Consider the following 20,331-nt stretch of genomic DNA (forward strand, 5'->3'; position numbering starts at 1 on the left):
AGAAAGAAGTTGTTGATGATGGGCCAAATCCTGCTTGCCTTACTCATGCAAATAGTCTCATGATGTTAAATTCATCTCTGGTGTAATTCTGCCAACCCAGGATGAACATGGCTAGCTGAACTACTCGTGTGTAACAAAAGCATAATGCGGACCAAAATGTTTCTTAACAGTGCAAACTACAATCTACTGTATATAACTAAAGCAAAGCTTTATCAATAAAAGTAACTTTATGTATATATTCTGCTATAAATTACTTCTGGAGCTGGAGTTACGATGTACAAGTGTAACTCCGCCAGACCCTGGTCAGCGGCGGGCGGGATTGAACTTGGGACCTCAATGCATGAGCCTCTAGTGCATGAGCTAAAAGCCAACCGGCTCTTAGCTAAGGCTGTAGAGCAGACTCATTTAACTTTCTCTAAATGGTCTGGGTGCCACTAGACGGGACAGAACACCACACCCAGAAGGTGTGTGGGTTACACAAGTATCTATTTAGAAATATTACTTTGTTCTTTTTGAATATTGATCAGCTATTTGATGAGATAACGTTTTTCTTCATATGAATCTAATTATCCAGGTCTTTGTTGAGTTGTTTCTTGCTGGAACTCCTTGCAAAGTAACTTCAAACTGTGCTATTTTCTGAAAAAACGAAGTGATTCCAAACAATTTTTGCTAAAGAGGAATAAATTAATGTTCTGGACCTCAGCAAAACAATCTTTTTGGTCTTCAAAGCCTTCAAAGGGTTTACAAGAAAAAAAATAGAAGACAAATTTAACTGATTTTTCCCCTTTGAAATTATCTTTTTAGGGAAGCAATGTAGCCCCAGGTTTGTTTCAAAGTTGCTGTAGTAGCTTATTCTATCAGAAACTGTGGCAACATATTTAAATACCAAAAGAGTAAGGAACTTAAGGTGTTACCAAGCAGTGCCACCATAAATATTTGTGCTTAAAAAAATCAGTGTAGATAAAGGTTTTCCACCAGAAATGAAAATTACATCATCAGCCTCTTTACAGGCCTGAAAATCTAGGACAGTTGTTTTATTCAAGTGTCAGCCAGTATGGAAGATGCACAAATTGACAGAAAATGCCAAAGAAACATTCAAACATTGAGACGTCAAAGGATCCGTTTCTGATTTTTTTTTTTTTGCTGCTATCTAGTTGAAGCTCTGAACAGATGACCAATTTAAGAGGGGAGGGGGGAACAGTTACTTAGCCTAGAGTAACTGTGATTCTTCAAGTTGTGTTGTTCACATAGATTCCACTCTTGATGTGCATGTGTCCCTTGCACTCAAGATTAGGTTATTCTGACAATCAGCTTTAGCTGGGGCTTCACCTGTGTCCCAGAGGTCCCTGTGCCATGCTGCCCAAGGATATAAAGCATAAAGGAGGATCAGCTGTTCGTCACCTTCTTCACCAATACAGAATCCTGTAGTAGTAGGAGTAGGACTCCGTAATAGTGGAGATGGAGGACGAGTTGTGACAACACATCTTGATGCATTACAGTTACTGTAAGGTAAGCCACTGCTCTTTCTTCTTTGAGTGACTGTCCACATGGATCTCACTCTTGGTGGTTAAGAAACAGTTATCTGTTTCTTGGAGGTAGGTGTATGAAATCTACTTTAACAATGACTGGAGGACAGCCCTACCAAAAAAGACATCTGATCTGAAAGCATCTACCAAAAAACAGAATCATAGAATCATAGAATATCAGAGTTGGAAGGGACCTCAAGAGGTCATCTAGTCCAACCCCCTGCTCAAAGCAGGACCAATTCCCAGCTAAATCATCCCAGCCAGGGCTTTGTCAAGCCGGGCCTTAAAAACCTCCAAGGAAGGAGACTCCACCACTACCCTAGGTAACGCATTCCAGTGTTTCACCACCCTCCTAGTGAAATAGTTTTTCCTGATATCCAACCTGGACCTCCCCCACTGCAATTTGAGACCATTGCTCCTTGTTCTGTCATCTGCCACCACTGAGAACAGCCGAGCTCCATCCTCTTTGGAACCCCCCTTCAGGTAGTTGAAGGCTGCTATCAAATCCCCCCTCATTCTTCTCTTCTGGAGGCTAAACAATCCCAGTTCCCTCAGCCTCTTCTCATAAGTCATGTGCTCCAGACCCCTAATCATTTTTGTTGCCCTCCGCTGGACTCTTTCCAATTTTTCCACATCCTTCTTGTAGTGTGGGGCCCAAAACTGGACACAGTATTCCAGATGAGGCCTCACCAATGTCAAATAAAGGGGAACGATCACGTTCCTCGATCTGCTGGCAATGCCCCTACTTATACAGCCCAAAATGCCGTTAGCCTTCTTGGCAACAAGAGCACACTGTTGACTCATATCCAGCTTCTCGTCCACTGTGACCCTTAGGTCCTTTTCTGCAGAACTGCTACCTAGCCATTCGGTCCCTAGTCTGTAGCAGTGCATGGGATTCTTCCGTCCTAAGTGCAGGACTCTGCACTTGTCCTTGTTGAACCTCATCAGGTTTTTTTCGGCCCAATCCTCTAATTTGTCTAGGTCCCTCTAGAGTATTGTAAATGTGTGGACTTAGCTCCATGTAGCTGCCATACACATTTCAGAAATAAGAACATTCTTGAAACAGGCAGGTGGATCTATCTTCTAATAAGTTCTTATACAGTGGACACCTATTCTGATAATCTTTGTGAGGATACTGCCTAACCCTTAGGTCTATCAGCAAAAGCCATAAACTGTCTAGGTATGTTCCTGAATGTTTTTGTCCTGTTCAGGTACCATGACAATACCCTTACTGCATCAAGTGTATGAAGTTTAGCTTCCACTGGGGTTGAGTGTGGCTTGGGGAAGGAAGCTGGGAGATGAATAAATTTGTTCAAATGGAATTCTGTAACAACTTTGAGACAGAGCTTGGAATGAGGCCTGAGACTGACTCTGTCTCTATGAAACACTGCATAAGGGAGAAACTGCCATGAGGGCCTGTATCACCCTTACCATTTGAGCTGATGTAATGGCTACTAAAAAGTCAGTCTTTATTGATACAAGGTAGAAGGAATAGGTTTGTTAAGGACTCAAAGCTGGTACCTATCAATCCTGTTAATACTATACTGAGGTGCCAAGAAGAAGGGGGATCCCAAACTGGGAGGAAAAAAAAACACGAATAAAGGAATCTAGTCACTGAAGGTGAGAAAATATAGCGTGGTCCTGGATAGGATAACCATGTGCAGATGTTGCTGCCATATGAATCTTATGGAACTAACAGAAAGTCCAGATTGTTTCAGGACTAATAAATAATTCAGTAGGGCTAAAATGGGTGTTGTTGAGGGTAACAGCTGGTGCTAAGAAGATCCCCTGGCTTGGGTTCTCTACAAGTCAGATTACTTAGTAGCAAGACAAGGTGTGAATCTATAGTGCACCAGTTCGCCGCACAGTAACATTCCATGTGGACACTGCTACAGTGCACTGAAAGTCCTGGAGTGCAGTCTGGCTTGCTACTCCACTCCAGGATGTTCAGCGTACTGTGTAGCAGTATCCACAGAGAAAATTACTGTGTGGCAAGCTCGTGTGTTGTAGATTCACACTTTGGCTTGCTGCACAGCAACTTTCCCTGTAGACAAGCCCTTAGTCAGAATAGCTGAGACTTTCCTGCTTTGGAGCAGAATGTTCTGAACTTCCACTGAACAGCTTCTTTTGATACCTGTAAGCCAGCCAGCATGCAGACTCTCAGATGTTTGGAATGTGAGATCTGACTGTTGTGCTGTGAGACAAAACAGGCAAAATGACATGGGGCTGCGCTGAGCGCTTCACCAGACCTGAATAGCATAACTGCCGGGCCCATGCTGGGACTCTCATGTTCACAGATCCTGCATCTTGCCTCAGCTTCTTCAGGACTCTCGGTATCATGAGGGTCAGGGTAAGGCATACATCATTCCCAGTGTCCAAGGGAGGAAAAAGGCATCTAACAGGGATCCCTTGCTGGAGGCCTCTCTGGAGCAGAACACTAGCATTTCTTGTTCTGGTCTGTGACAAACAGCTCAAGAAATGGTTATCCCTTTTTTCAGAAAAAATCTAGGGCTCCCAGAGAAACTTCCTGCCAAAATAATCTGGTCTCATGTGCCTGGGTTGCATGTATACTGAGAATGAAATCCATGTGGACAATCACTTAAAAGAGAACAATAATTTTAAGCAAACATCTTTTCAAAATTAGGACTCTGTTCAACAGAAGTTGAAGGTTCCCAGCACCTTTGAGGATCAAGGCATTAAACAGAAAACAAAAAAGATTATATTAGCTCCATAGCAAACATGAAATTGGTCTCCTACCTGTGTGCAGACAAATTACTGAGGTACAGGCCGTACTTTTCTTCAGCAGACAGCCCATCCATCAACAAGTAAAAAACAAGAAAATTGCTCTGGTTGAGAGGCTGCATGACAACACGGGACTTCTCCAGCATGTACGTATAAATCCTTGCTGATTAAAAAACAAACAAACAAGTGAATCATTGAATGGATTGTTTTTGATGTAAATTAAAAACCATTAGCTATCACAAAAGATGGAAAATAAACATTTACGCCTTATAAAAGGATCTAATAGTACAAGATGAAAGACAAATATAAATCTAATGCAAGAGCCACAGTCAAAACACTGCCAGTAAAAACCCAAGAGGTTATAAATATAATGGGTGAAATCCTGGCTCCATTGAGAATTAATGGCAAAACTCTCTATTGATGAAATTGGTAATATTGGTGGTCTTCTATATTTGGTTTTGCTTATCAGGAGAAACAGAAGTCAAACCATTGCAAAAGGGAGAAACAGTCCAACTATAATGTAACTATAAACCTTCCCTGAAACAAGAAAAGAAAGAAACTGAAGTTCAAATAAAATGTAGATACTATTTTTTATTGACTATGCACTCAAAGGAAATGCACTCAATTTAGCTCTAAATTAAACATGTTTTGTGTACAAGATAATATCAGTACTGTATATTCGGTACCGTATGCAGCTACTTTCAACATAGATTTCAGTGCAACATGGGCATTTAATAACTACTGATAAAGTGTTTATGACAGATGGTATGCATCTCTGTCCCTAATTCACAACAGAAATGTAGCATGTAGATGTGGGGATGGGTGTTGTGTTGAAGAAAACCCCAATCTGTTTGTCTGAAAAGATGATACAGAAATTGGCTGGGGCAGAGGTATGCAGATTGTTCTGTGAGATGCAGCATCTGGGCTGGATCACTGAACCTTTAGAGGACAACCAATGAGCATCATTAAGAGACTTTGTGTCCTCTCTGAGCCATCTCCTGGAGTAGGCAGTGAACCAAGACCCTACTGTGCATATACAGAACTGGATAAGACTGGTATGGGGTGGGGTGTGGCAAGCCTGGATCAAAGGAAGCATGTCTGGACATGCAAACTGACCCAGAAGGATGGATTAGATAAAACAGATGGTCAGCAAGCAGGCTGACTAAAGAGTGGTCAGAGGAGAGAACTGCTTTTCTGAGATGTAAACTATTCATTCACTTCTCTGTCTTCTTTGTAACTAATTGAGAATGCCTATTTATTTTGCTCATCAGAAGCATAAACCTAGATACATTAAGCACTGTTTCTTTTCTTTTAATTCCATTTCCTCTCTCTTTTTAATAAATCTTGTCTTGGTTATGCTTACTGGTGTACGAATAGTTGGTTCCACACAAACATCCACAAAGAATCTCTAAAGAGAGGTGCAGAAAAGTAAAGCATTTTTGGACACTACACCTCCTTCTCAGTCTCAATCAAGGGGCACAGACAACGGTGTCTACTCCCAGTAAGTTGGGTTGCCATTAGGCTACAGTAGCTGAACATATGGAGAGAAGTCAAAGGAGGTGAGAGTTGATTGAAGTGTTGGACACAGTGCGCATTTTGATGGACTTAAAGCTGTGTATGTAACTGTTCTGACCAGGGCCGGCTCCAGCACCAGCATTCTAAGCAGGTGCTTGGGGAGGCAATCTGCAAGGGGCGGCAGTCCGTGTGTTTTTGCCGCCCCAAGCAGCGCACCGAATTGCCGCCGTAGACGGCGGAGGCAGTCCGTGTGCCGTTAGGGTGGCACACACGTTTCCGCAGTGGCAGCAATTCGGCGGCAGCTTCTATGTTCAGCTGCCCGCGGCGGCAATTCAGCAGCTTCTGTCTTCCGATTGAAGACAGAAGCTGCCGCCGAATTGCCACCGCCGCGGAAACGTGTGTGCCGCCCTAATGGCACACGGACTGCCCCCGCCGTCCACAGCGGCAATTCGGCACGCTGCTTGGGGCGGCAAAAACAGTAGAGCCGGCCCTGGTTCTGACTGTGTGTTTTGGGTACTACACTTTTACATTTCTGGAAGTCTTGTGTCTCCTAGAAGCAGACACCATTTTCTGTTCAATTTAGATACAACCTGTTACAGAAGATATACACATTGGATCCATACATGCACTGTCTTGCATCTTGTGCAGTCATTTATGTGCAAAGGGAGTGAAAAGTAGTTATAAAATGATTCCATTCTGATCTGAAAGAATTATACACCCATTTTTCACAAGTGTAAATGACTGGAAAAGGTGTGAGGCAGGATTTCTGTGAAAAACATTCCCACTGTCAGTGCCAAGCTTTGACTTCCTCTCTAACGCTGCCATTAGCAATCAAAATCACTATCACAATTTTTTCCCTAAGTAGATAGGTTGGGACAGATACTTCAGGGCTCTGTGGCTGCTTTGTGCCACAAGTGTGACATAATCTGGCCCTAACGCCATGATTTTAATCATTCCACAGATGAACCCACTGGTGTCATACAGCCAGCACAGGACATAGAGCCAACATGTCAGTCATCCAGCCTGCTGTCGGTGTAGTAAGAAAAGGGGGACAATGGGGGAAGAAAGGGATGTGTCTTGAAAACCATTATGCTGATCCTGGCCTGTGTTTTGGCCCCCATTTTACTGTGGCTGCACAGCATTCATTGCAGCACTGCTACTCTAACCCAGATAGACAGCACAGGGAATCTGGCCTGAACAGAACTGCCCAAGAATCAGAGTCATTACGTGACTGTGGTTCCACCAAAGTGGAATAGAGAATATGAATCTGATTGATTAATACGTTAAAAATTCAGTGATGCGGAACACTTGTACATCCCAACACTATCAGGCCTTATTTAGGCAGTCAAAACTAAAATCAACCCCCATTCAACTACTTTAAGAGATCCACTTAAATAAGGATAAATGTGCTTATTAATCATCTTTGTTTGCTCATCTCCAGATATGGGAAGAACTGTTAAGAACTATCAGGTTTCTGATTAGCATGAATCAAAAATATTGTCCTCTTAACGCAGCTTAATGGAATTCAGAAACAAACCTAACAGTGCACTATTCTTCTATAAAGTGAAATATGTTTTTTTAAAAATCGATGTGTGAAATAAAATGTATAAAGTTAAGGAAATATAATAGAGTTCTAAACCAAAGATGTATTATTTTTGTCCAGTGGAAATTATGCCTATACACAGCGAGGAAATTTCCACTTCCTTTCATAGATCACTTGACCTACTCAGTAGTTACAAAGTCAGCAAGCAGACTCTGTATTGTAAGTGTGGACATTGGGTCCTTTTTTCAGCATTCATTCTTTGAAACTGCATCTCTCTCTCTCTCTCTCTCTCTCTCTCTCAAATACTGTGCTGTCTTCAGCAGAGCTGTTGCAAAAGACAAAATAATGTTTGATGGATTAGAGCTGAACCATTTTATGAGAATATATCAGAGAGCTGTTTTGGCTCCAGTCTCTTCATTCTTCATATAACAAAAAATAATACTCTGAAAAGTGGTTGAGACTTGAAACCGTTTTTTTTTTTTTTTTTTTTTTTAGCCAATCACCAGTATTTGTAACACACTGTTTCCTATGCTATAATGACAAACATTTAGGGGGAAATAAATTCTGCTTCATTTCGTGAATCAGGCTGTGTCCTTATGCTTTAATACTATGGAACTTACTCTCAGAAATAATGGCTTTCTTTCTGAAAGTGAGGCTTTGGAGCGGGGAGGTAGGAAACTGTCAGACTTGATTTCCTTTGGGCTTAACTGCTGACTTTCTTTTCAGATTTTTGAGAAGCTGAATGACCGTGGCTTACTTCCTTATATCCATGACAGCCAGGTGTCAACTGAATACATTTTTTTCCCTCCAACATACTGAAATGTCCACGTTGGGTCTCAATTAACTTCTGGCAATACCAAAATCATCTGGTGTCATTTCTGTGCAATCAGTCTCTTCAGTGACTAAGGAATAAATATAAACTACTATAGTCTATCAGGCTAGCTCCAACTTCTATTAAACATTTAACATTTCATTTGCTAGACACTATTGTTCTTTGAGAGTCACCCCTATGCATTCCCACTTTGGAGAGTTGTCCACTGGTGGTAAGTTTGCTGCCAAGTGGGAATGCTGAAGCCATCAAAGAAGAAATAGCAGTTGCTTCAGATTATAGTTAGCATGTTCCCAGGAAGGTAACACACAGAATGATGCTCTGAGAAACAACAGTAGGGCATATGAGAAATTTAGGAGGTCTTCCCAGTGTTAGATAGAGATTGAAGGGGACAAGAAGCCTCCGCTACAAACATTTTGGGATTGCATTGCTTTGGGGGAGGTGGAAGTTCAGACTGTGAGGTTCATTAGGCAGCTATGGAACTTCAGTACCTCATCAGACTGTAATTTAGGAGTGGTATTGGACTCCTTACTTACATTAAACTCTCACAGAGCAGGTTCCAGGAGTAACACTTTCTACCATCTCCACATGACTGGTAGACTGCCTACCATCCTGAAGCATGATGACTTGACCTTGGTTATACATGCCTGACTGGACTATAGCAATGCGATATCCATGGCATGAACCATTAATTCTTCAGAAACTCTGAGTACATAATGCTGCAACACATCTTCTCAACAACATGGGCTACCACAAGTGCATCAAGCCTGTCCTCTGCTTTCTATACTAATTTTCCACTGAGTCAAGTTCAAACTCTTGGTCCTTATCTTCAAGGCACTCAATGGCTTGGACCCAGCATATCTAAAAGATCACCTAAAGCTTGAAATAATAGCCAACATGGGTTTGTCAAGCACAAATCATGCCGAATGAACCAAATTTCCTTCTTTGACAGAGTTACTGGCCTAGTGGATAGAGGGGAAGCAGTAGATGTGATATATTTTGTTTTTGGTAAGGCTTTGATGTTGTCTCACATGCCGTTTTCATAAGCAAAGTAAGGAAACGTGGTTTAGTTGAAATTAACTATAAGGTGGGTGGAAGAACTGGTTGAAAAACTGAACTCAAAGAGTAGCTATCAAGGGTTTGCTATAAAACAGGGAACATGTATATTGTAGGGGTCTGTCATGGGTCTGATATTATTCAATACTTTCATTAATAGCTTTGATAATGGATTGAAGAGTATCCTTATAAAATCTGGGGCTGACACCAAACTGGGACAGGTTGCAAACACATTGGAGGACAGGATTAGAATTCAAAATGACCTTAATAAATTGTAGAATTGGTCTGAATTCAACAAGATTTCTGCAGCCTAGAGCATGGGTCACTTCCAGGTTTAAACTAGTATAAATGATGGAATCTCTGTTACATGATGTCTTTAAATCATGATTTGAGGACTTCAATAAATCAGCCAGAGTTTATGGGTCTATGACAGGAGTGGGTGGAAGAGGTTCTGTGGCCTGCAATGTGCAGGAGGTCAGACTGGATGATCATGGTGGTCCCTTCTGGCCTTAAAGTCTATGAGATGAAATTCAATAAAGACAAGTTCAAAACTCTATATTTGGAAGGGGAAAAAAATCACACAAACAATTACAAATTGGGGCAATGACTGACTACGCAACAGTACTGCTGAAAGGGATCTGGGGGTTATAGTGGATTACAAATTGAATATGAACCAGCAATGTGATGCAGTTGCGAAAAAGACTACTGTTCCCCTCTACTCAGTACTGATGAGGCATCTGCTGGAATACTGTCTCCAGTGTCGGTAGCTACACTTTTAAGAAAGATGTGGATGAGTTGGAGAGAGTCCAGAGAAGTACAACAAAAATGATAGGAAGTTTAGAAAACCTGACCTAAAAAGAAAGGTAAAAAACACCGGGCATGTTTAATCTTGAGAAAAGAAGACCGAGAGGGGACCCAATACCAGTTTTCAAATATGTTAAGGGCTGTTAGAAAGAGGATGGTTATCAATTGTTTTCCATGTGCACCGAAGATAGGACGAGAAGTAATTGGCTTAATCTGCAGCAAGAGAGATTTAGGTTAGATATTAGGAAATTATCCTTATAGTCAGAAAAATTTAAATACCAGAATAGCTTACCAAGCAAGGTTGTGGAATCCCCATCATTGGAGGTTTTTAAGGACAGGTTAGACAATCACCTCTCAGGGATGCTCTAGGTATACTTGGTCTGGCCTCAGCATTGGGGGATGGAATAGATGACCTCTCAAGGTCTCTTTCAGTCCTACATTTCTATGATTCTATGTAGACTGTGACCGACAACTCTACTTCTCAGGCAAAATGGAACTTTCTTCTATAAGGGTAAATCTCATCTGTAAGCAGATGGAGCTCTTTCAGGGGCTCCATCTGCTGTTGATGTTTGGGTTTGGTAGGGCTATTTATTATGTACACACTATGTGTTTGTATTAGAGAAGGCAAGATCAAAGAAATGCACCTTGCTTTTGAATCAGAAGATGGTAAGATTTGTGGTGGTCCTTGAATTTCCACAGAAACTAAGAGCCATCAAAAAGCTAACCACTTTCTGCTCCAAAAACAAGGTGTGTTTCTTTGGCCTACCTTCTTTAATATAAATCCATAGCAGTGTGTATATAAAAAAAGATAAATAACCCTACCAAACACAAACACTCAACTGCATACATCATTCTTACCTTGGGGGGAAGATAAGAGAAAGAATAACTATGTGTGGCAGATGTTAGTGATATTACTTAATGTACTACAGGAAGGATTTCAGATACTATTGTGATGAAGGAGGTATAAGACCTTACAGAGAAGAGGAGAGAAGAGAAGAGATAGGAATCTTGTATTTTTAAACCAACTGCAGGATTTTGTTATTTTTTAAGACCCTGACTTATGAGGACTATCAGTCTCCATTTTTCAGCTGTGCACTAAGGCACATTTTTAGGGTGCAAAATGTCCTTTCTAATTAGGGCTGTCAGTTAATTGCAGTTAACTCAAATGATTAACTCAAAACAAATTAACTCGAGTAAAAAATTAATTGGGATTAATCGCAGTTTTAATCACACTGTTAAACAATAACAGGATACCAACTGAAATTTATTATAAATATGTTTGGATGTTTTTCTACATTTTCAAATACCGGTATATTGATTTCAATTACTATGCAGAATACAAAGTATACATTGCTCATTTTTTATGATTTCTTTTATTACAAATATTTGCACTGTAAAAAAGATAAAATAAATAGTATTTTTCAATTTACCTCATACAATCTCTTTGTCCTGCAAGTGCAACTTACAAATGTAGGGGTTTTTTGGTTGCATAACTGCACTCAAAAACAAAACAATGTAAAACGTTAGAGCCTGCATCAGTGTGTTGCTCTTTTAAGACTGCTGACAGCATGTTCCAAACTTCGTCCCTCTCAGATTTTGGAAGGCACTGAAGATTCTTAAACCTTGGGTTGAGTGCTGTAGCTATCTTTAGAAATCTAATACTGGTTCTGTGTCATTATGCCCCATATTCTTCATAGTAATATTATTATGAGTATGGCAAAATTATGCTGTATTTTGTGCAGGATAAGGCATGTGAGATATCACTGGAAAGGTTATGATTTACTGAATATGATTATCCTACTTGGACGCATATATCATTTCTGTATCTGAAGTTAGGAATATTGTCTATGCATCTATTACAAATGTGTTAACACTTGGGGAACGCCCATTAGACAGAATGCAATCAGTATAGATGGCTCACAGGGAAGAGCGATTTGGGAGAACAATAGGTTTTAGAAGATGCTAATCACCCACCTGCCTCAAACAGCCTCTGAGTTATGGCTGCAGGGACATGTGACCAAGTCACCTGGTACTGGACTCCATTATAATACTAGTGTTTTTCCACTGACCGGGAGTGGGAATCAACCTGGGAGACAAATGATTCTCGCCATATGCAAAAACTATTTAAGGCAGGGGAGTGACACCATCATGGTTCGTTCTTCACTGACTCCCTGCCCAAGAAAGAGGACTGCTGGAAACACCTGAGAAACAAAAGGACTGAACTAGAGGGAAGGGGTGAACCCAGGCTAGAGGGTTGTCTAGACTGTGAATGGAATATCTGGAGATTTAAGCTGCAAACAAGTGCAGCTTGCCTTCAAGACTTTCTACAAACTGCCTAGAACAGCATTTAGGGTGAGAATTTGCTGTTAATATCCAATTTAATTAGTATATTAAGCTTAGATTACGTTTTTGTTTTATTTTCTAGGTAATCTGCTTTGATCTGTTTGCTATCCCTTATAATCACTTAAAATCTATCTTTGTAGTTAATAAACTTGTTTTGTTTTGTCTAAAATCAGTGCATGTAGAAATCATAACTTGGGGCAGAAAGCTGTGTATATCCCTCTTCACATTGAGGGAGGGGGTGAATTTCATGAGCTTACATTGTACAGTTCTCTGTGCAATGCAAGACAGCATAATTTTGGGTTTACCCCCTAGAGAGGCATATGCACTCGAATATTGGGCAATTCCTTAGCTGATTTCAGTGTCTGTGTGTTTCTGCAGCTGGGTATGTCACTACCTGTGTGCAGGTGAAAGTGTGAGACTGGGAGCATGTCTGCAGCTTGTCACAGCATTCCATGGTGAAAGGGAGCCCAGGCTGGTGGGTCAAGCAGGCTCAGTGATACCCCAATCCTAGGTGGCACCCTGAAGGGGGAGGGAACCTGTCACAGGTAGCTTCTTTGTTTTTTGTCAAATCTCCAGTGAAAGTGTTCTTAAATTGAACAACATGTGCTGGGTCGTCATCCGAGACTTCCATAACACTAAATATATGACAGAATGCAGGTAAAACCACAGAGCAGGAGACATACAATTCTCCCCCAAGGAGTTTAGTCACAAATGTAATTAAGGCACAATTTTTTTAACAAGCATCATCCGCATGGAAGCATGTCCTCTGGAATCATGGTCGAAGCATAAAGGGGCATTCAAATGTTTAGCATATCTGGCACATAAATACCTTGCAACACCAGTTACAACAGTGCTATGTGAACGCCTGTTCTCACGTTCAGGTGACATTGTAAATAAGCAGAGGGCAGCATTACCTCCCCTAAATGTAAACAAACTTGTTTATCTGAGCAATTGGCTGAACAAGAAGTAAGACTGATGGGACTTGTTGGCTCTAAAGTTTTACATTGTGTTATTTTTGAGTGCATTTATGTAAAAAAATCAAAATTTTAAAGTTGCACTTTCACTATAAAGAGATTGCACTACCATACTTGCATGCGGTGAATTAAAAAATATTGTCTTATCTTTTTTACAGTGCAAATATTTGTAATAAAAATAATAATATAAAGTGAGCACTGTACACTTTGTATTCTGTTGCAACTGAAATAAATATATTTGAAAATGTAGAAAACATCCAAAAATATTTAAATAAATGGTATTCTATTGTTTAACAGTGCGATTAAAACTGTGATTAATCACATTTTTTTAATCTCATGATTAATCACAATTAATATTTTAATAGTTGACAGCCCTATTTCTAATGTATATACTTATTTTATTGACATTCAGGGAAGGAACATGAAGCAGCCTTAAAATTTGTCTCTCAGAATATTTGGGGCATAGAAAAGAGCAAATTAGTCCTGTTTCTAGTGTATAAAGCATAACTGTACTAAGTTGCCAAAATGGATACGAGATGTTATTGTTTGATGTAAAATTTAGGTCTTTTCTCATATGTTGAATCACTTGTGATAAACTACTGTAAGGATGAATATTACTTTGGAGGCTCTTACTCATTTCCTTCACATTGCATTATTGACTGTAATTTTGTCAACATTCTCAGTTCTTGTTGCACCTCATTGTGCATCTTCTATGATAATTTGCTTTGAGTCAGACCTCGTAACAAAACATCTTTCATTAAGGTTTCTAAACAATCTAAAATCTTGCCGGTCGTGACCTATTTTTTAAGTTTTGTTTACAAACCAGCTGCATTTGTCCCTGTTTGCATAAATGTCAGTTATAAAGTCACATCTCAAGAGAATCTGGTGCTTTTGATATTTACACTGTTCATTCATGTTTAAACAGTGCAAGAGACGGTAAATATTGCTGCAAATGCTCTTCCATAGAGACACACAAAATCACGGAGTGGGTTTTAATCTGGAGTTCAATACAATGGGCCTGATCCTCTTCTCACAGTGGTATAAATCAGGTCTAACTTCACTGAAAAAACTGCAGTAGGATGGCCTATTTCAGCTTACAGCTACTAACAACAACGTTAGCCACTTTTCCTGCCACATTCCTTGTCTTCTGGCACCTTGGTATGTAAATGATGACAATCTTAAACTCCCTCAGACCCAGTAAGAATTACTGGGCCAAATTCAGAGGTGACGTGTAACCAGGTATAAGTTACATGTTAGTATATGCTAATGGACCTGATTCACCAATATATTATTCCAACCACTGAAATCAACAGAGCTACAGTGGTATAGATTTGTCTTGTTACACTATTTTTCATACCCCCCTAGTGAGGTCCCCTCTATTTCCAGTTCAAAATCCTTGCCAGATTATGTCTCTTTACATGCTCTAGCTTCCCACAAATGAAATACATTACCTTTGTGACTTCACTCTTCTTGGCTCTGGGACTGTGTTTTGTCAGTCTCTTTAACAGCCATCAGAGTCTCTGGCATCTGAAAGCAGACCTTTGTGATCCAGACCTCCCCTGGGTGCTTCAGTACTCAGCACCCACCAATAATTCCTTTTATCTCTGTTACTTCAGGGGCAAACCCAACATGCAGGTGCCTCTTGCCCACAGTACCTGCCCCATTGGCAGGACTGTCTGACTTCTTCCCCTTTGGTGTCTGTGATGGCTGGGCCTATCTGGACACTGTAATAGTGGGCTACCTACCAAGCCTGAGACTCATGCTCCTGAACTTGTTGCTGCTGCTTCATCTGCAGATTCAAGATATCAGAGATCTCATGCTTGAGATGGGAGTAAGCATTGTTTTGTATTATGATTCCCTCCTTGAGAAGAGGCGGTGCTTTTGGTACCATATTTTGGTGAGTTGCACTCACTTCTTTGAGCAACCCCCGGTGTCCTGGCACAGTGGTGCCATTTTTTTCAGTTACCTCTGTCCCCTGCAGGTCTTCTGTGGCTCAGCCCTCCAGCTGGGTCACACAGTCCTTCCTGGCTAAACTCAAGTAAAGCACCAATTATAACACAATGGTTTCTTACCCATCTAAGCTTAATTCCCAGTTCCTCAATCAACTCAGCAGGGTTTCTCCTGCACTCATGCCCTCAACTGTGGCCACAAACAGGCCCTGCCCTGCCCTGGCTCCTTTAACTGTGGCCTAGGAGGCATCCTTCTTCACTCCTCAGGTTACAACCAGGAACTGTCTTGCTAGCAGCAGGCGCCTCCTTTTATTTTGGCCTGCTGGGCCTAGACTGGCTGGTGCTGGTCCCAAGGCCTTCTAGCTGCTACAGGACCAGATCTCAATGGCTCTCAAAATGGCTGCTCCTGGGATGCCTCTCTAGGCAAGTGTGGAGATGTAATACTAGCTGCTCTTTTCCTCTCAGAGAACTATTTCCTGGGATGGGGTGCAGCAGAGCATGGGGCCTTGAGCAGGGGGCCACAGAGGCTTGGTATATTTAGTCTCATATCATGTAATTAAAGGCTGTATTATATAATGCATAGGCAACCTTAATCTGGCATTTCCTAACTTCTGACTGCTTGACTTTGCAACCTTAATAATGTTATTTTAATCTAGGTGTGTGTGTTTCTCTCTCTCTCTGTTAGTTATACATGGAGTAGCTCTATTGACTTCAGTTAAAGATATATGAAATATAGGATTTTTAAAACCTGGGTTCTACAACCTTTAGCTTTAATCTTACAATCTCAAGTCAAAATGTGGTTTTAGTCCACGTTGATGTTTAAATCACCTTCTTTCTTCAAATCATCCTGCAGTGATTTATAAATGAAAAACCTTTTGACCCTTCTTAGTTTTAAATGTTCTTCATAAGTATCATATTCCTAATGGAAAAAATCCTTTTGGTTACACACATCATGATATTTTCATCATGAAGGGAAAAGAATAAACCATCTAATTTTACTAAGGTGCAGTGAGTTCTCCCGGAGAAATTGAAATGAGATTTTTTGTCCTTATTTCCGTGAACTGAAATATACCTGGAGAATGTACTTAGGGGACTTCTCTGAAAGCACAGACCAATTTAGAATGTTTAAAAAAATGGATAATTTTGGAAACGTGAGGACAATTCAATCTAATTTACCCAGAAGCTAGACTGTAGCTTTTGCCACATATCTGTGCCACTCCAGGAGAAGTTCAGGGAATTGTGCCTCTGAGAGATACAATTCCCTTCATGCTTACCTCTTGCTCTAGCCAATGGCCTGTATTGCCACCAAATTACAACCTCCCCTTGATAGCCCAGCTTTGCTGGCCAGTGTTTTGAAGATGATGCCAAAGTTACACCCACTCTCCATCCTTCTCACCAACCAGCTTTTGTGGGGAATTAGCAAGCTTCCACCTATTCATGTGCACCCAGACATACAGTCTAGGAACCTATAAGAGGATGAGTGGACTCTTACTTTCCCTATACCCTAAGTCAAAATCTAGCCCCCAATGTTGGGATTTCTTCAATATCATTTTTCAAGACTGAAAATAAAGTTAACATTATCAAAGTAAATTCATGGAGCCAATTTCTGCCCACAAAAGAATGAATGCAGTTCTAAATGCACTCAGTGGGAGACCCACAATGCATTCAAGGATCATGTTTAGCCCATGATGTTCACTGTGGCTCACACTTCACAAATATTTAATATTTTTTGTGTCTGAAACTCCCTGTATAAAAGGAAGCCCTAAGGGTTTAGGTGATATTAAAATACATCCTATAACCCTAATTACTAATGCTGTAATCTACGTTAATGATCCTTTATTTATTTTAATTTCATTAGAAGAGTAAAAACATCTTATTTTTTAAAATCCATAAACATACACCTCTACCCCGATATAACGCGACCTGATATAACAGAAATTCAGATATAACGCAGTAAAGCAGTGCTCCAGGGGGGCGGGGCTGCGCACTCCAGCGGATCAAAGCAAGTTCCATATAACGCAGCTTCACCTATAACACGGTAAGATTTTTTGGCTCCCAAGGACAGCGTTATATCGGGGTAGAGGTGTATATAGAAATATAGTTTCCTTTAAAACATAGGAGGTATTCCACAATTTTTCCTTGTGTTTATCTGCCCTCTAGTGGTTAAGTAGAACAGATAGCTTCTTTTTAATTCTGTACTTATGATTCCTGCTACTGATTGGCTAATAATTACACAAATGCTAGTATTTTTATGATTTTGTCTCCTTTGCCTCATACCACAATCCCTCTTGTCTCATCTGCCTACTACATCTGGTCTTTTGAATAATTAGCATTTTGGGTCAGGGACCATCATTTTCTATATGCCTAGCATAATGGGACTCAGATGCGGTAGTCTTCTAGATGCAACCATAATATAAATAATACTTACCTCCAGTTAATACTTTCTTCTTCTCACAGAACTGTAGCTCAAAATATTTTATAAAACAGCTGGACAAATCATTCAGAGTTGTTTTAGCATGTCCAAAAGCCTCCAAGATACAGTTTACCTGCAATAAAATATAAAGGTAGTGAAGTGACAATATGACAAGAAGTAATCAGGAAAGAGTTTCAGTGGGCTTCAGTGGCAGCTGTTGGGTGCATAGTACTTGAAATCAGGCCAGTTATTTGTGTGCCTAAATAGTGCTTTTATTTCTGAAACTCTTTGCCAAGGTTCATAGGGAAATAAGGAGGGCTCAAAGGACAAAGCCTTTGTAAGAGAGACAAATTGGGTGAGGTGATATCTTTTATTGGACCAATTTCTGTTGGTGAAAGAGACAAGCTCAAAGGAAACCTGCATAATACCTTCAAAAGAGCTTAAAATAACAACTTTGTTAGACACTAAAAATCATGGACTCAGTAAAGACACCAGATTATGGTTCACTATAACAATCTGTAACCCTCTAAGGGCAGGTCTTCACTACAGGGGGGGGGGGGTCGATTTAAGATACGCAAATTCAGCTATGCCAACAGAAGGTGGTCCATTTTTACACCTTTTTTAATTTTTTTTTTAACTTTTACAATAAAAGTGTATTTTCTCATTTAGTTGAGCAGGGGTTTGTGTGATTCCCTGTGTATTTAAGTCACTATATATCATATAGAATCAAAGGACTGGAAGGGACCTCGAAAGATCATCTAGTCCAGTTCCCTGCATTCAAGGCAGGATTAAGTATTATCTAAACCATCACTTTAGTATGTTATTTTTTTAAGTAGATGGAGAGCCTGACTCAGAACTAATTTGCACCTTGCATTCTCATTTGCACCTTGGAAAACTTGGGTATAATGCACTACTATTTTACTACACAAAAGTGCAAGGCTGTAGAAAAGCATGCCTAAGGTTGTGAGTCTGTCACAGAAGTCATGAACTCCGTGACTTTCCGTTAATCCTGTGAATTCTGCAGCAGCCGGTACGGTTGGCCTGTGGGCCATCTGAGCAGCTCGGGCAGCCCCTGGACCAGCCACACCATCTGCTACTAGGGCAGTCTCAGGCCACTGTGCCCCCCACGAGGAGCATCAGGAGTGTGTGTGTGGGAGGGGCTCAGGGTTGGGGCAGGGAGTTGCGGCGTGGGAAGGGGTGAGGACTCCGGACACTGCTTACTTTGGGGAAGCGGCAATATGTAACCTCGGCTCCATCCTAAGTGGAGGCATGGCCAGTGGGGCTCTGTGCACTGCCTCTGCTCACAGGCACCGCTCCTGCAGCTTCCATTGGCCGCGGTTCCCGGCCAATGAGAGCTGCAAAGCCAATGCTTGGGGCGGGGCAGTGCACAGAGCTCCACTGGACGTGCCTCCATATAGGAGCCAAGGGACATGTCGCCACTGCCAGGGAGCCTGCCAGCTTTACCAACCCCTCCCCCGCAGCAGAAGCAGGTGTCCCAGGCCGCGCGCTGCTGCTCGCCCCAACCCTAGCACCAGTAGTCAGGGATATATAGTACAAGTCTCGGACAAGTCATGGGCTGTGAATTTTTATTTACTGCCTGTGACCTGTTCACGACTTTTACTAACAATACCAGTGACTAAAACGTAGCCTTGAAATATTAGAAATTCAATTAGCTATTTGTCCAGTAGATGGCAGCAGAAAATTGGCTAATTTAGTTCTGTAACTTCAGTAGAATTATATCAAGGATGAATTTGGCCCAGTGAGACTAATTAAGCACTTGTGTAAAGAGATACAATTCTACGGACTTTAATAGAGTTATGCGTAGCTGCTGCAGGTATGAATTAAGCTTATCATGCTTACCAGTACTTCCTAAAAAGTAAATTAAAGTGAAAACCAAAGTTGCCTGCCTGTTACCACATGTACTCATTTACTTTTTATGGAAAGCATCTTAACTGATCTGAATTGCTCCTGCATGGGTGTTGATAGAAGTTGACCCAATGACAGAGACTAAGCCAGTGTCAGGAGCAGAACCCAAGTTTCCTGACTCCTATTCCAGTTCCTTATCCACTGGACCATGCTGGTCATTTCCCCAGTTACTTATTCTCTGAGTCCTCCAGTTCTTCGTATTTATTATTTAATCTGAATTTTAGGAAAGGAAAAGCAATAGAAGATCTGATCTGGATTTTGAAATCATAACTGAGTTAAAATACAGGAGTACAATTTATGGGCCAGCCTTCAGCTGGAGCAAATCAGTGTAGGTCCACTGAAGTCAGTGGAGTTATTCTGATGTACACCATCTTTAGATTTGACCCATTGTGTTTAACATAATGAACTAAGGCTTTGTTACTTGTATATGACTATGCTAATACAACATCAAACAGGAGAATTTAAATGCAAAAAACTGAAAAGTTGCACTTCCCACTCTAACATTAACACAGTTTCATTGATCATCTATATCAAAGCATGTATTTTAAAAAGCATCACCAGTGATTGAGACCTCTCTGTGTGGTACCAGTGCAATGCAATAAAGTCAACACTGCTCTGAGAACTTTAATATTTGAATTTCCAGACTGTGGCTTTGTTTGAATGCATTGTATAATGCTTGAAGTAAATTCAGCTGTGCTTATTTCAGTGTAA

The 20,331-nt window shown here is 40.8% G+C and overlaps 1 protein-coding gene across 4 annotated transcripts in view; it reads right to left on the reverse strand.

Moving 5' to 3' along the window:
* MYO16 (myosin XVI) overlaps positions 1 to 20,331 on the reverse strand; it is a 568,549-nt gene that overhangs the window by 212,406 nt on the left and 335,812 nt on the right. For all 4 annotated transcript variants that reach the window (XM_005304985.5, XM_065581026.1, XM_042844168.2 and 1 more), the window contains exons 15-16: positions 17,710 to 17,827; positions 4,284 to 4,431 (exon numbers count right to left, since the gene is read on the reverse strand). In XM_005304985.5, coding sequence (XP_005305042.2) covers positions 4,284 to 4,431; positions 17,710 to 17,827 — 266 coding nt within the window. The remainder of the gene's footprint in view (positions 1 to 4,283; positions 4,432 to 17,709; positions 17,828 to 20,331) is intronic.

The sequence above is a fragment of the Chrysemys picta genome, chromosome 1, assembly GCF_011386835.1.
Source record: "Chrysemys picta bellii isolate R12L10 chromosome 1, ASM1138683v2, whole genome shotgun sequence".
Classification (NCBI taxonomy): domain Eukaryota; kingdom Metazoa; phylum Chordata; order Testudines; family Emydidae; genus Chrysemys; species Chrysemys picta.